We start from the raw sequence: 16,793 nt of genomic DNA on the forward strand, positions 1-16,793 counted from the left end.
GATGTTTTAACATTTATAATCCTGCACTGTAATTATAAGATTTTAATCTTGTTGTGTAGGTACTCAATAAAAATTAAATGAAATAAGGGTAAAACGATCATAGAACTGTTCTACCCCCAATTATTGGATCGATCGACACTGAATTTGAAAAAAGAGCACGTTATTCACCATAATACCGCACCGGCTCACTCCTTATTCATGCTAAGGAAAGTATGTCCGATTTCCTTTGATTTCTGACTTAACAGTCTCCCGTTGCAAACATGTCACTCCACATTTCCACGTTTATTCTATTTTCTGTCCTTAGTATTACAAAGGCTGCAAATAGGCAAATTGAAATATTTGAAATTTTTTTCCGAAAACCGAAAGCAGACCAGAATTTTGGGCGAAGTTGTGTACAAAGGTGGCCTCTAGGTTTTACCACTCATTTCTTCAATTGCAAATAATAAAAAAAAACACTGACAACCGTATTAAATAGGGAGACTTTATTCCTTAAAATATTAAAAAAAATATATATATAGAATATAGATATTTCCTTATTTTGTCTTAAAGAACAAAAAAGGCTAGAAATAAATACAAATCACACATAAGGAAAATCTTAACACTTTGGTAGTTACATGTTTTGTATACATTTTTCGAAGTTATTTGCTTAATTTCATTAGAAAAAATATGCAATTATGTGAGGCATGCTTAGATAAAATTACTTAAATAGTACTTATGTCTTAGTTTTATTTTGCAACATCTTAATATCTAATAGCAAATTTTGGAACATGCATTTGCGTTTAGGTATTAATTTTTTTTGTTCCTCTTTTGGAATGGTCCATTTTTTGTATTTGATTTGTTGTAATTTTTAATTTCTGTGCGAGTTTATAGGAAATTCGTTAATCTAAATAGAACATACAATAGATTCATGCTTAAGGAGAACCAAAAGGGACATAGTTCCAATTATTATCATATTTTTTGTAATTTATTTAAAACAAATAAATAATTTAAAATGTATATTATGAAAATAAATTCTACTACACCATTTTCAAATGTAATATAAAAGCTATTGATGCGATAAACGTAAATCAAATTCTTCACTTGAAATACAGTGAAACCTCTCAGAGGTGGACACCTACGATCTCCTAAGTTTTGCGCATATTTGAGCGGTGTCCACTTCTGAGAAATTAATTTTGATGTGATAATATATCAAAGTGTTTTATAAAACTTGTACACCTTTGGCAGGTGCCCACATTTCAAAGCGTGCAAGTTTGTGAAGTTTCACTGCCGTTTGGAGTTCTCTGGAGTTAATTTCATACGATAAGAAGACCATATATGTGGTGGCCTAAAGGTTGGTACTACAGGTAGCATATATAAATAAGTCCGGCCGGCGTTTTACTTTACATATGTGAAACCAACCCGTCTTGCTGTTTGCTATATCGCACTAAAATTAACTTCACACGAAATATTTTCCAATCATGAAATTAATTAATCTAATTAATTTTTTAATTGAAATGTCTTCAATCGTTTCTTTAATATACACATGTCATGACCCGATGGAATTTGGTAGATTAGGGAGACTTCACCTTCTCAATTTTTTTTTTATATTTGTATTTTTCAGATGGGCTTTGAGGGAAAATACCCATGCCCAAGCATTTTAAACCAAAATAACTGAACAGATTTACTTGATATATTTCGCAAAAATTGAGTTTTTTTATAGATTACATATGAAAATGGTATGAGGCTAAAAAACATCTATTCTATCTATAAAAAAGCTTGTCATTCGTAATTTATAATTATATACAGTTTAGTTCATCATATTTACAGAACATAGATCAACTTTCGCGAAATAATTAGAAAAAAACTTGCAATAAATTAGAAATTTCCGATTTTTTAATCTTTAAATGCAACTAATTTTTTCTATGTGGCTACACAGAAAAAAATGTAACCAAAGTTTTTCCAATTAACATTTTTATTGAGTTTTAAAAAATGTTCAATTAAAGATTTAATTGGTTCAACAAAATATTTAATTGAACAAAAATTAGTTGTATCAATTAATTTTTTAATTGACTTTGGTAATTTATATTATTATTATTTCTGTGATTGGAGACATTTCAATTAAAAATTCATTGGATCAATTAATTTCGTGATTGAAGTCAAAAAATACTTTTGACATCTGCATGATAATGAACTAAACTACGTGTTTTCTCTCTGCCATAAATAATTTCTATAGAAATATTATAACCATAACAATCTATTTAATAGATCGTTACATCCAAATTCAGCAAATCTTTAGACAACTTACTACTTATTTGGTGTGTTCTTTATAATTTTACACAATCACAACACAGAGAGTAAGAAAGAAACCAAACTACTACTACATAAAAATATTTTATCTAAATGGTAAAATTGTAAAAAAAAATCAAAACACACAGAACAAATAATGATGCAGATCATCTACGTAACATATTCTTGATCGTTAAGCATTTGCATGGCATCTGTAGGAGCTAAGTATTTAACAGTGCCTAAAATTGAGCAAAGAAAAAAGTCAATATTAGAAATAATCAATAAAGGTTATAAAATAATGTTAAGAATACATTTTTAATAAAAATATTTGTTAAATATACATATATGTTGGTAAATATAAAATCTTGCCTATATATTGAAAATAAAAGCCTTTGTTTTGTAAAGAAAATTTCTTTCATTTATTTATTTCTTATACTACACGTAGTATTGGCAAAAAATGGTAAGTTTTTGGATATATTTTTAATTATTTGCATTACGGAAGACTTGTTTATAGGTTTTTTTTGGCGTTTCCACATACAATAAGACATAAATTATCTTATAATTACAGTATCTTATAATTATAGTCTCAGGATTTTTTTTGTTAGTACCATAGCAATGTTTAATGTAAGGAATTTATAGTTTAAACCATGGTCAGTGTGATTAAATAAAATAAAACAAAAATAAATAGCCAGTATTATATAAAAAAAACTAAAATAAAAAATCAAAAACTTAGTTTTTGAACAGAAATAAATTATAAATTTTACATTACAGGACTTAAATAAAAAGTGTAAAAATTAGAAGTATATACGGCCGAAAGTTCGTCCATGCCGAATATTATGTACCCTTCACCATGGATTGTGTACAAATTTCTACTAAAGAATGTCATCCACAATCGAATTACTTGGGTTGTGATAGTTTAGGTTAAAACTTCTAAACATTGTGAATACCTATATAAGCCACTTACACAAAAAAAATATTTTTTGTTTTCAATCACGAAATTAATTGATCTAATTAATTGTTAATTGAAATCGCAGAAATTATAGTATTATTAAAAAATTAATTGATCCAATTAAAAAATTAATTGATACTATTAACTTTGTGATTGATTTTTGTTTCAATTAAAATTTTTTTTAAATCAATTTAATTTTCAATTGAATATTTTTTAAAATTCAATTAAGTCTTTAATTGGAAAAATTTTCCTGAATTTTTTTTCTGTGTAGTTCTTGATCGGTTTATATAGAGGATATTGCATCGTAGTTAGAGGGCATATACAGGCATCGATAGCCAACACCATTTTAAACAGATTAAATAAATTCTGACAATCTTTACAGCGAATGATCGTATAAACATTGAATTACGTTAGTGCCAGGTGATTTTTGAACCGTCTCACCAAATGTTAAGAAAAAAATTAAATTGGATTAGATTCTTTTAAAAACCCCCAAAAAATTTAGGTATGTATATAAGTGCAAAATGGGTTTCCATATTTTGTTAACAAATCCTGAAGTGATGCATTTCATAAATTCAATAAATAAATATATATAATAATCATGCCTGTTCTGGGTCTCACCCACGGTTGCCACAGTAGAATTCTAGAAAAAACAGTATGTTTTTATTGTTTGGTAGATTGGTAGAATTCTTGATGTTTTGGTAGATTTTGCAAAATATTCCTCTCCAATTAAGAGGTACTTCATACATTTTTAAAGAAATAAAATGTTGACAAAGTTTTCTATAGAAATTAAATTTTGACACAATTTTTTATAGAAATAATATTTTGAAAAAAAAAAATTCTATAAAAATAAAATTTTGACAAAATTTTCTATAGAAATGAAATTTTAATCAAATTTTCTATAGAAATGAAATTTTAACCAAATTTTCTATAGAAATTTCGACAAAATAAAATCTTTTTATTTGGTAGTTTTTTGGTAAAAATGTCTCCAAATTTTGTTGGATTAGTTTTGGCTCGACTGGCAACCGTATAAAAGTATATATAGAAAAACACTAAATTTCATAATATGTTAATTATTTGTGTTAAAAATCTAACTGTGCATACGATAGCTCTGCACTTGGCCCACACAGAAAAAATGTCCGTGTACATTTTTCAAGTCTGTGACGATGCGAAATGTAGACCCGAACACCTCTTCACGAAACCAACCCATGTGTGTACCAGAACGGGCACGAAAAATTCAATGTATAAATATTTTAGATCAAATTAATTAAAAATAATTCGGGTTTAAAAAGTAGAAAAATAAACAAAAATAAAATTCAGAAAATATTTCACCATTATTCTACAAAAAGAGTCCAAAATTTCTAAATCTGTTTCAATTGCAGTCTACAATTTGTTGGAATTAAATTGTTTCACTTGTAAGGGTTTACAATTATAACACCCATAATTTAGGAAGGAACATTTAACTCTTAAAATACTTCCAGCGATTGAAGTTAACATACGATTTCTTGGATTTTTTTATTTTTTTAATGTCGAATATTGACAATGCCATTTCAACGGAAGCATTTGAAAAGGGTAGCGAAAGTTATACTAACTGCTTATGCTTGGGTTAAACTCCCGCATTTGCGACACTTTGAATAGGTGTTCTCATATCGCCAGTATATGTGTACTCTGCAAATACAAATGGAATTGTAGACGTCTACTGCACACAATAAAAATATTTTTCTGATTTAATCACGAAATTAATTGATCCAATTAATTTTTTAATTGAAATGTTTTCAATCACAAAAATGATAGTATCAAGTCAGTTAAAAAAAAAAAAAAAACGATGGATATTTTTTAAATTTTTTACTCAAGTCTTTTTTTTAAGCCCAATTAAAACTGTGATTGATACTATCATTTTTGTGATTGAAGACATTTCAATTAAAAAATTAATTGGATAATTAAAATAGTAATTGGATCAATTAAAAATCAATTGGATCAATTAATAACAAAATATATTATAAATAAAATGGCTTTGACTCTGGTAGGCTGGGTACCAATTGACCTGTTTTGTTTATCTGATGACATAAATAAAAAGCCTTTATTATACTATGGATAATCAACAATATATTTAGAAACAGAGAAAACAACCATAATATAAGAAAAATTCTTTAAAAAATAAATAATAAAATAAATTTTTAAATTTAGTACTACTGTGAAAATGTAAGGAAAATATCTTAAAAAATATTTAAAATTAACGATAATTTTACCATGGTACATAGTTTTTTTTTTAGTCTTCAATCACAAATCTAATTGACATATACATGTCATAGCTGTAAAATTTTTAAAATCAAACTTGTCAAATTCAAATTGAAACTAAATGAAATATAAACTTTATATCGAATATTTTTATGAATTCATTATAGTAAATTGTTGCTGCAATTGTGGAAATTAATAATCTCAACCACCATGATTTATTAAAAATTATTTGCTACCTATTAATTTAATAAAAATTGCCAAAATATTTAACATAACTGGTCAAATGGTTCCCAGCATACTCAAATATATATTTTTGGCAATTTATTTTTATTAAATTAATTAAACTAATTAATTGTTTAATTGGTAGCAAATAATTTTTAATTGACCATGGTGGTTGAGATTTTTAATTTCGACAACAGCAGCATTTTCAATAAAACTTTTATTAATTAGATTTGTGATCTCTGATGGCATAAATAAAAACCCTTAATTACAATGATAGATCAACAATATATTTTCATACACAAAAAACGATAATATAAGCAAAAAAATCTTTAAAAAATAAAAAATAATTCTTTAAAATTAATGTAATCAAGCTGTGTTTTGTACTACTGCCTCGATATTATAAGGAAAACATCTTTAAAAATAAAAAAATATTTTTAAAACAATACAAAAACAGCTTAATTAAAATTAATTTAATTAAGCTGTTTTTGTATTGTTTTTAGATTTTTTTTGGTATTCAATTACAAATCTAATTAATTAGATTTTTTATTGAAAATGCTGCTGTTGTGGAAACTAATAATTTCAACCATAATCATGCAGGGTTGGCCTGTCACAAACTGTGACTTTTGCGACATACATTTGCGACGGTATAATACGTATGTCGCAAAAGTCGTAAACCTGCTGTAGAAAACCAAATTTTGAATAGAAGAAATCCTGAACATTTTTTAATTTAGTTTGACAGCATTCGCTGTGAGTTTCTGCCGAAATTTGTGAAAGTTTTCCCATGATCAAGCCTATTTTCTTAGGTGGTATCGAAATTCCCGTTGGTGAGTGTGCAAAATACCTTCGGGTTATATTGGACAGGAGACTGAACTTAAAGTTAAGAAAGGACGAGAAAATCCACGGTTACCCCGAACTCGTGCAAAAGGCAATAGGGAAAATGTGGGGACTAAAACCGAAAATTGTGAACATTCCTAAGAATTGAAACTTCTTCGCACATACCATCGTCTTGGATATTATCGAATTCGCTGCCTAGCTGACGCGACTAAAGTATTTTCAGTTTGCGACTTTTGTTACTTTTTCTACATTAACGACGCGTATGTGACGTTTACGACGTTTACAACTTTGCGACAGTCGCAAACCTAAAAGAGTTTGATACAGACCATCTCTGTAATCATGGCCAAATACAAATTATTTGATCCAAATAAATAATTAATTGGTTCAGTTAATTTATGTGACTGGCTGTTTAAAAATTATTGACTATGATTGATAATATTTTTAAATTCAATTTAAGGTTTTAATTGGAAAGATTTTTAGGATATTTATTTTGTGTAAAAAATTTAATCTATTATTTAGAAACATTTTTGTATAAGTTATTGTCACAAAATAAATAAAAATCAAAAATAAAATATAAATTCGGTTTTGTATATCAATCTTAATCTACAAGTTGTCTATTGATTTTAATTTTTGTGGTATAAAACAGAAAATCATATTGGTATACTCTGAGTATAAATAATTTTATGACACAGCCATAAAGTTAAAAATATCGTCGCCAAGTGGTGCAACATTGTTTCTAATCTTTAATTTATCTTATTAGGTGTGTTTGCTTATCTCAAATCTTAAGGTTACTATTTAATATGGGTATAAAAAAAACACATATACCATATATGTATGTCAATTGAACATTATAGATATACATATATTTGTATGTGACAAAAGTATGCAAACAACCTAATATATGCAAACAAGAATCAAAAACTATTTGAAAGATTTTAAATGTAAATTAAATAATATTTATATGCTCATCAAGTGAACTAAAATCTGGTTAGTCTATCACTACCAAAACCCATAAAATACAAATAAATAAATAAAATACAAGAAATTCTAATTGTCATTAGTAATAGCAGAAGTTGTGGTTATATTTTCTTGATCACTGTCACAACTATTTTGCCTAATTCCTGCTGCGCCACCCTCAATCTCATCTTTAAGATTATCGATTTCACTTACACGCAAGTCAGATATTTTCTTACCATTCTCATTTTCAGAACTAGATTCATGGCGTTGCAAATACAATTGAACACAGACATGAGCAATGAATGCTACGAAGGCCGCCACACCAAATATTTCAAAAGTATGACCACCTCCAATGACATCGAAAAGATTTCCAGCAATAAGGCTGCCAACGGAAACGCCTATACCTTCAAAGATAGCACCAACCAAACCCTAAAGAAGTATTAACAGAAGTATTGCCAATTAAACATATATTAGATATTATTATTAATATTGTGTTATATATGGTAGCTGTTACGAAGTGTTACCAATTGAAATATCCATAGTTTTTCAATGAGAAAGCTATTATCTAAATTGTAGAATATAGGTTAGGTTAAAGTGGCAGCTCGATTAAGATTCAGGCTCACTTAGACTATTCAGTCCATTGTGATACCACATTTACTAAAAGTACCTATTACATATGGGCACTTCTAGTTTTAACCGCTGAACCTTCTTGATTATTTTTCTTTGCTGAACCAACCAGATTGTTCCAAAAACATTAGCAGACTGCTTAAGTTAACGTTTTCCAGATCCGCCAGTAATCTGAAGCTATATGCTCCTAAAAGTTGCTTGCGCTTTACACAAAATGCAGGATACTCACACAAGAGGTGTTTAATTGATGCCTTTTCCTCCGCATCATGACAGCTCATACAATAGTCATTATACTTGTAGAATATAATAAAAACATTTCCTCAATGTGATCATCTTTTGTCTACTTTGTGTGGTCTTGACTATTTTTACGGCGGTGGAATCAGACAGCAATCATTGATAAGATAGAAACTCATCACCTGGCGAATAATTTTACAGCCACGGTGTGGTCTAAATGAAGAGCGGAGTTTTTTAATTATACGAATATTCACGGGTCCACGCCTCCCAAAATATAATAGTTTACGATTACTTTGACACCAAACTGCATGAAAACGACTGCAGAGCGGCCAGAAGTTTACGAATTCAAATGGGAAAATTGTCTGGTCAGTCACAACGATTTTCGAAAATTCACCCCATTCGTACAAACGCAAAAACTCTTTAACTTTTTTGCTTTGGTGTAAGATCGTTTTTTTTTTGTAGCCTTTGGACCTTATGAGCAAAGACCATTAATAAAGAAGACGTGAATTGGGCTGTTAGTAATAGAAAACGGAGATTAATATCATACTTGTTGGAAAAGCGCTCCGAACTTACTGGTTTGATGCAGACAATTTTTATTTAGCTATTTTCTCCAACATTTCACGCAAATTTCTGTGTCGGTTGCACTAAATTATTGATAAAATGTTTCACAAAGTGTTTTTGTTCGTTTAAGAGTTAAAAAAATTGCTAAAATAAGCGAATTAAGTTTTGTTACGAATGCAAAATGAAAAGAGAAACCGAAAAAAAGTTGCAACGTCTCATGGAACATGTATGATATTAATCTCTGTTTCTTCAAGAAAAAGAGGAAGAGCAAGCTTATCTCACGTCTTCTTTATTAATGGTCTTTGCTTATGAGACTTTAAATTATCGTATTTATATCTGGAATCCTTTTACAGGGTATTTTCAGATCTTTAGCTTAGTCATTGCCGTTACGGAGTGAATTTTACTCACAGTTACATTTTTTTTCAATCACTACCATTATGTTTGGCAACGCTATCAGTATTGTTATAACGACCTATGTTGTGATACATAAACATTTTGTTTACTATGGAGTACTTGAGCCCGCAAACAGTGGCGGTATACCAAAGACTATTAAAGAGGAAGATGTGAATTGGGCTTTGATAGTGTTAGTGTCAGAAACCAGAGATTAGCCCCATACTTGTAGGAAAGACGCTTCGCACTTACTGGTTTGATTCAGACAATTTTTATTTTGCTATTTTCTCAAAAGTTTCCGCAAATTTCTGTGTCGATTGCACTAAATTATTAACTAAATGTTTCATGAAGTGTTTTTGTTCTTTTAAAACTTAAAAAAATTGCTAAAATAAGTGAATTAGGTTTTGTTACGAATGCAAAATGAAAAGAGAAACCGAAAAAAGTTGCAACTTCTCATCGAACATGTATGGGGCTAATCTCTGGTTCTTGAGAAGAAAGAATAACAACATGCCCAATTCACATCTTCCTCTTTAATAGTCTTTGCGGTATACTCAAATACGCGACCAACTGTCTTTGCAAATGAACTCACATGTAAATGCTTTCGGTGACTTCTAAACAAAAAACTCTTAATTTTTAATTTTGTTGCTATGGTGTAAGATCATATATCTGGAATCCTTTCACAGGATATATTCGGATCTTTAGATAAGTCATTGCCGTTGCTAAGAGGATCTCGTTGAATTCGCAGTTACAAACTTATTCCAAACACTACCACAATGTTTGGCAATGCTACCAGTATCGTTATAACGACGTATTGTGAGATACATAAACATTTTGTTTACTATGGGCTACTTGAGCCCGCCAACTCAAATACAGGACAATGACACTATCTCTATCACGACCACCTGCTTTTTGAAATGAACTCTGATGTAAATGCTTTTGGTGGCTTGTAAACCAATCGGCTGTAAATAAAACAAATATCAAGCAGATGTTATTCCTAGGTTTACAGAAATACCACTGTGAACTACGGAACCCTTCATTTCAGCTACCCTGTCATATTATTATACTGCCAAAAACAAAATAAAGCACTCTAAACTTACCTGCATGGTAGACTCCGTCCCCGGAGGTGCTACAATGCTAGCATATGAAGCCATTGTTGCATAAAACAAACCAAAGGTGACACCGTTTAGCAATTCTATTGGTAAAACATACCAAGGATCCTCTAGCATTGAGTACAATATGAAACGTACACCAAATCCAAATAGCACCATACTCATGGCATTAATATGACCGATTTTTTTCAATATCCAACCGGAGAAAAAGAAAAATGGCAACTCGCCACAAAAGCATTGTATGGTCATAACAAAACCTTGGAGAGTTTTCATATATGTAGCACCACAACCACCCAATGTCTCCAAATGGACGAATAGGAAATTCCAAATAAGAGCAGTTCCCAAACCAATACATATACACCACATAAAGAAGATTAAACAACGGACTGAGAGAAACATTTGTCCGACATCTTTAAGGATATTGGGTGAGAAATGGGTTTGAGTGTGCTGTGATAAAAAAAAAAACAAAGAAAAGTAAAATTAAAATCTTTAAGGTTCTTATAAAACTCCTTCGCCATATCTATCTGTATTCTAGACTTACCTTTAGTTTCAGTGATGCCACTACATCCAAAGCCATAATAATCGCTGTCATCCAAAATACTATGGTATAATCTTTTTCCACTCCATCTGACATATTATCCACTAGGGCTCCAGCCATTATCGATACAACACCCCAACCAATAGAGCCAAATAAACGTTGCTTACCATATAAATGACCACGATCTCCCAGGATACCAAAACATATAGCATCTCCAATGCTTACAACAGCAGCCATACCAATCCAGCTAATAATCAGCATGCCAAAGAACCACCAGAACTGATATAACGTCATGGCCGATGATGTACTGATTACTGGACTATCGGCCAGCTTACTGTCCAAAAAGTCATCATTACAATCCAACAAACAAGTGGTATTAAAATATGGTTTATCTTTGGGACAATACATGGTAACATTATTGCCATTAATCACACCCTTAATGTGAGGTACACTGAAGAACATACAACCCACATTGGTTGTTGTATTTCTCTCCACCAATAAATTACTTAATGTGGTAGTTACATCGACACTCGTCGTACTATTCGCCGGACAAGTGACATTATTTTTAAACCAATCTTGACATATAATGTCCCACATATATGGCTGAGTTTGACAATGGAGTCTACATGCTAACGTTTTATCTCCATATTGACTTTCTATTTCGTTCAGGGTACATTGATCGCCGGTGCAATAGTTAATATTTGCCTCACCAGCATGACAATGGAATGTGACGGAAGGTGATGTTTGAGGTATGGCAGGAGTAAACATTATAAGGAAGAAGGCAACTGCGGTTAATATTTCACCTATGATGAATAACATACGATGACGTTGATAACTAAAGAAGGAAGGTATATGGTAAAAATTGAGGATTTTTAATTTATAAAAAAAAGTTATAGAAATATTTATAGAACTATGGAAAAATTTTCAATTAAACTCAAATTTGAAAATAATTTTCTATAAAAATCAAAATTTTTATTAAAATTTGCGATAAAATATCTACTAAGAGAAATTCAAATAACACACAGGTAATCATAGGTAAAAAAAAACAAAAACATTATAACTGATCTGCCATTAAACTGGAACCGGCCTCAAGTAATTATACACATGCAATATGTGACCTCCTTTTTAAAGCCGAGTCTAAAAACCGCATTGGAAAAACGACAACGGTAAACAAAATACGCGATCAATCCCAAGGCGGCGAGTTCTCAGCACCGGATTGACCCGATGTATCCTAACAACCCGTCAATTCACTGGGATCGGTGTTCTCACTATTGACTGATCCTTCGATTTCATAACCTCTGAACTCCGGACGTTCATCAACAAAAAGAAACCCAACTGGGACGGCTTCAGAGAATACATAGATCGGCGCTTCAGTGAGCCCATGTGTATGTTCACAAAGAGTATTCCGGGGCATCATCAACGCAGCAGCCGCTCGCTCATAGCATATCGAATTGCACAGGTAAGACCCAACTTTCCAGCTTCTGGAACTGAATCTTGACACTAGTACGATAGTCGACGAGCAGAAGCGGAACATGGGGTTAGAACACCTATAGCAATTTAACCTAAGTACTAGCACAGGTAAGTTGTGGTCAACAGTAAGAGCCCTCTCGAACCCCGCTACAAGGGACGATGGGATCTCAGTGACCTGTGGCGAGGTGACAGTAACTGATCCGAAGAGATGCGCAAAGTTTTTCAACCGACAGTTTATTGAGCATCGCAAGAGTGATAGAGCGAAAAGGAAAGCTATTCGTCGCATCCGTGGTCTTTGAGGCAGCGACATACCACAATTTACCGCAGCCCAAATTAACAATTTCCTCACCTGAGAACCGACCGAATTTCTATGTTAATGCTGAAGCATCTAGTACTACTGTGAGTTGAGTACTTATGTTAGCCAAGATACTTGAGGTAATACTCCTCTCCAGCTGCCTACCCTCAACATAAATTCCATAAAGTGCATAGCACAACAACGGGTTTGCATACCATTTTAGCATACATAAATAGTGGACTCAGTATGGTCAAGCAATGTGGTATCACAATGGACTGAATAGTCTAAGTGAGCCTGATATATCGGGCTGCCACCTAATCTAACCTAACCTATGGTCAAGCATGCCAGAAGATATCGAGAACACGTCCCCACCGACAGAAACCAAACGTTGGGTTCATAATTATCTGTGTGGGCGCCTGTCGTACGTGAAATTTAGAGATAAAAAGTCGAAACCCAGTAAAATGAAATAGGGAGTTCCCCGAGGTGGGCTGATATCTCCGGCACTGTTCAATCTCTACTTATCCTCTATTCCACCCCAACGGCGTTGTACAATCTGGCGTCCGATCCCATTTTTGATGATATGTGCGATCGATTAAAAATCAACGTTGCTGATCACACCAGTTATTTCACGGGATATCCGCCACCAAAATCTCTGCCACACTATTCACTACATGGAGGGCAGAAGTACCCAGACAGTTGAATGTTAGAGTCGATTACAAACTACACCAAGATTCTCGAGGTTATATTCGACAGCCTTTTCAAGTCGTCTGTCACTTCAATTTGTGATAAGCTCCGTGGTAGAAACAAGATCCTCAAGTCGCTTGCCGGCAGCACTTGGGATGCGGACAATGAAAACTTGTTGACTACATATAATGCAATTGGCCGGTCAGTGGCAAAATATGCTGCGTCAGTGTGGACACCTCAAACAAGCGATGCGCAGTGGAATAACATAAAGAGACAGGATGTATCTGCGGTACATCCCTGGATCGCCTTTATGTGGACACCAAGATCATCGCTGTGCGAAGACACAATTAAATGTGGTCAAAGCAGTATCTCCTGTTATCGCAGTAACCATCCAAATAACCATCTTGTGGATAGACAACCACCCAGAAGTGTAAGGGATGGTCTTCAATGGAGGTGTGCGCGTGACACTCCTAAATCACGTGAGTTGTGAACAAAATCCAAAGCAACTCTCGTGAATGTGCGTGAATGGGACTCAAAGAAATAAGTCGTGCGTGAGAAATAAAATCGGTTCGTGAATAAAATTTCTGCAAAATCACGCTCACGAAAATAATTAAGATTTAATTCATACTCGTATGTTAACTGAAATTAATTTAGTTCTCGAACTATATTCTATTTTTGAATTTTGTTACCTCTGCTGATTTCCGTTTGGAAAATGTCGTGAGTCTCATGAATTTGTCGTGAATCGTGCGTGAGTTTTTAAAAGTAGTTCATGTGTGAGCATGCGTGAGTACTGGTTTTCATTGAGTGAATGTGTGTGACTGGGATTGGCTATCACACGTATCGTGCGTGAATAAACATTGAATGTGCGTGAGTGTGAGTGAAATTTTAGTCACGCGCACACTTTTAGTCTTCACCTTGTAGAACGCCAGATCCAGCAAATGAGAGTCTCTAGACCAAACAGCATACCAAACATGTCTCAACAGAATTCAGGAGGATACTGCGATGAGAAGCTACAAGGCTAATCCTGTTCTCAGAGCTCGACCGGCGCCCATGGCACCGGAGGAAAGAGACCTCGTGGCAGGACATGGTAGTTTTTTTTTCATCTATGGAGTAAACCTTGCAGACTAACACTAATATATTACAATATATACCTATGGTTTGTTAATATCTTAAGTATTTAATAATAATGTTATCTTTTTCTTTATATTATTTTTCTCCTCTGACAAATCGAGATATGTATAAAATTTATTGAATACATTACAAAGTCGGCGAAGCGGATCGTTGTTTTCAAGGTTTGTTCGGAAGTATTCTATATGAAGCAGTTCAAAGTTGCGGGTAGATCTTAACGGTACATTGAACGATATACTGTTAAGAAGGAAATCAGATTTAAATCTTCCGTTAATTACATCAAACGTTAAACAGATATTCAGCATGGTACGTCTACTTTTCAGTGTAGGTAATTTGATCCATATTCCACGATAGAACGCACAAATGAAGTGAAGAAGAGAGGTCATTTATAAAGGTCATTTTGGCCTATTTAACATCAGGTAAGTACAGTCGCTTCAATTTCTACACACAAAAAATTATCACCAAAATTTTTTCAATTAAACACTTAATTGAATTTGGAAACGGATTCAATTAATATGTTAATTGATTCAATTAATTATTTAATCAAATCCGAATAAAAACCAATTAAAAAATGATTGATATGTACGTTTCCAATTAAAATATTAATTGATTCAATCAATTTGTTAATCAATTCGGAAATAATTTTGAATTACAAACGTGATTGAAAAATTTTCCGTTTCCAATAACACATGTGATCGATCCAATCACCTTTGTGATTGAAATAGAATAATTTTGAGCAATGGAAAGAGCGAAAAGAGAATAAGAGAATGGGTATTGATGATAGGCGCATCCACATATTAGAAGGAACATGCTGACATGGTTATTATGATAAGGAAGATAATGATTTATATAATTTATTAATTGTATGTGTAAGTTATGTTAGAACAAAACACATAAATGAGAAGAACCAAATTTATTTGTCTATTGCATAATTGAAACAAGTAAGGAAAGTAGTAAGTCGGGCGGTGCCGACTATATAATACCCTAAACCACCCTTACAGAATTAGTAATCATAGCATTTGTGGGGTAACATATAGGTCGGGGAGATAAACCGCAGTTGCATATTTAAGAAAATTAAGGGGTACATGTTTATGGGTGCTTTGTCTCAATCTGACTATAGCTCATAGTCAATGTTGCCAGGGAAAATGTTCGGTTTACCCTACAAGGACAAAAAAGTTCCCTACTTTCCCATACATTTCCAAACAATTTTCCCTACAATATTTTTCGTTTAATTTAAAAAAATTTTACAAAACAAAAATGGTTCTAAGTAGTTTATTATCTTAAAACATGAATATGCAATGTATATAACTTAGAATATAAATTTGTATTACCACCACGGTTGCCACAGTTGGTAGAATTCTACCCAAATTAGTAATCTTTTTTGTTAAATCTCTATAAAAATAAAGTTTTGGAAAAAGTTTCTATAAACAAATTTTTGTGAGAAATTTTTCTATAGAAATAAAATTTTGACAATAAATTCTATAGAAATAAAATTTTGAGAAAAAATTCCACAGAGATAAAATTTTGAGAAAATTTTTTATAGAAATAATATTTTGAAAAAAAATTTCTATAGAAATACAATTTTGACAAAATGTTCTATAGAAATAAAATGTTGACAAAATTCTCTACTGGAATAAAGTTTACCACACATTGTTAAAGATCAAGCCTTGTCGGCTTCTAATTTCCTCCTCTAGAGCCACCAAAATTATTACAAATTGTGTTGAGTGAAAATGTCCTACATTGTGGCCCTACGCTAAATATTAGAAAAACCCTACATATAGGGAATTTCCCCTACTTCTAGCAACACTGGCTGTGTTGATATTGCGCCTACGGAGTTAGTATGCTAATAAATACAATAAATACAGTATGGTAATAAATACAAATTTGTAAAAATCGAGCAATATTCTTATGTAAGAAGTACAAGTACGTATTAGTACGATCGGCTAGTACATAAAAATTTGAAATTTGAGTAACATTGGTTAATAAATAAGAGTACTATGGCCAAATTTGGGAAAATGGAGCGATGCATATATATGGAAGCTATATCTAAATCTGAACCAATTTGCATAATATTTTGCGGGTATGATTAATACCACAAAAGGTTACCTTGTGCAAGATTTGAGTAAGATCGGCTAAGAAATGAGGCCTGTATGGTCAAACATAAGGTTATTAGGGGCGAATTTTTCAAAATCGGGTGATACATATATGGGAGCTATATCTACATCTGAACCGATTTCGATGAAATTTTGCACGTATAGTTAGTACTATAGAGGACTGGATCTAACCAACATTTAG

The 16,793-nt window shown here is 32.1% G+C and overlaps 1 protein-coding gene across 3 annotated transcripts in view; it reads right to left on the minus strand.

The window, feature by feature from the left end:
* Nucleotides 1-460: 460 nt before the first annotated feature.
* Nucleotides 461-16,793, minus strand: part of Sugb (Sugar baby transporter) — a 52,066-nt gene continuing 35,733 nt past the window's right edge. The window contains exons 3-6 of one of the 3 annotated variants that reach the window (XM_075304440.1): nt 10,925-11,756; nt 10,372-10,830; nt 7,699-7,891; nt 461-2,504 (exon numbers count right to left, since the gene is read on the minus strand). In XM_075304440.1, the coding sequence (XP_075160555.1) occupies nt 2,437-2,504; nt 7,699-7,891; nt 10,372-10,830; nt 10,925-11,756 (1,552 nt within the window). In that variant the 3' untranslated portion in view covers nt 461-2,436. Of the gene's footprint in view, nt 2,505-4,686; nt 7,892-10,371; nt 10,831-10,924; nt 11,757-16,793 lie in introns of those variants that run through there. The other 2 variants (XM_075304441.1, XM_075304439.1) reach the window with 2 other exon arrangements.

This window comes from Haematobia irritans, chromosome 4, assembly GCF_050003625.1.
Source record: "Haematobia irritans isolate KBUSLIRL chromosome 4, ASM5000362v1, whole genome shotgun sequence".
NCBI lineage: Eukaryota > Metazoa > Arthropoda > Insecta > Diptera > Muscidae > Haematobia > Haematobia irritans.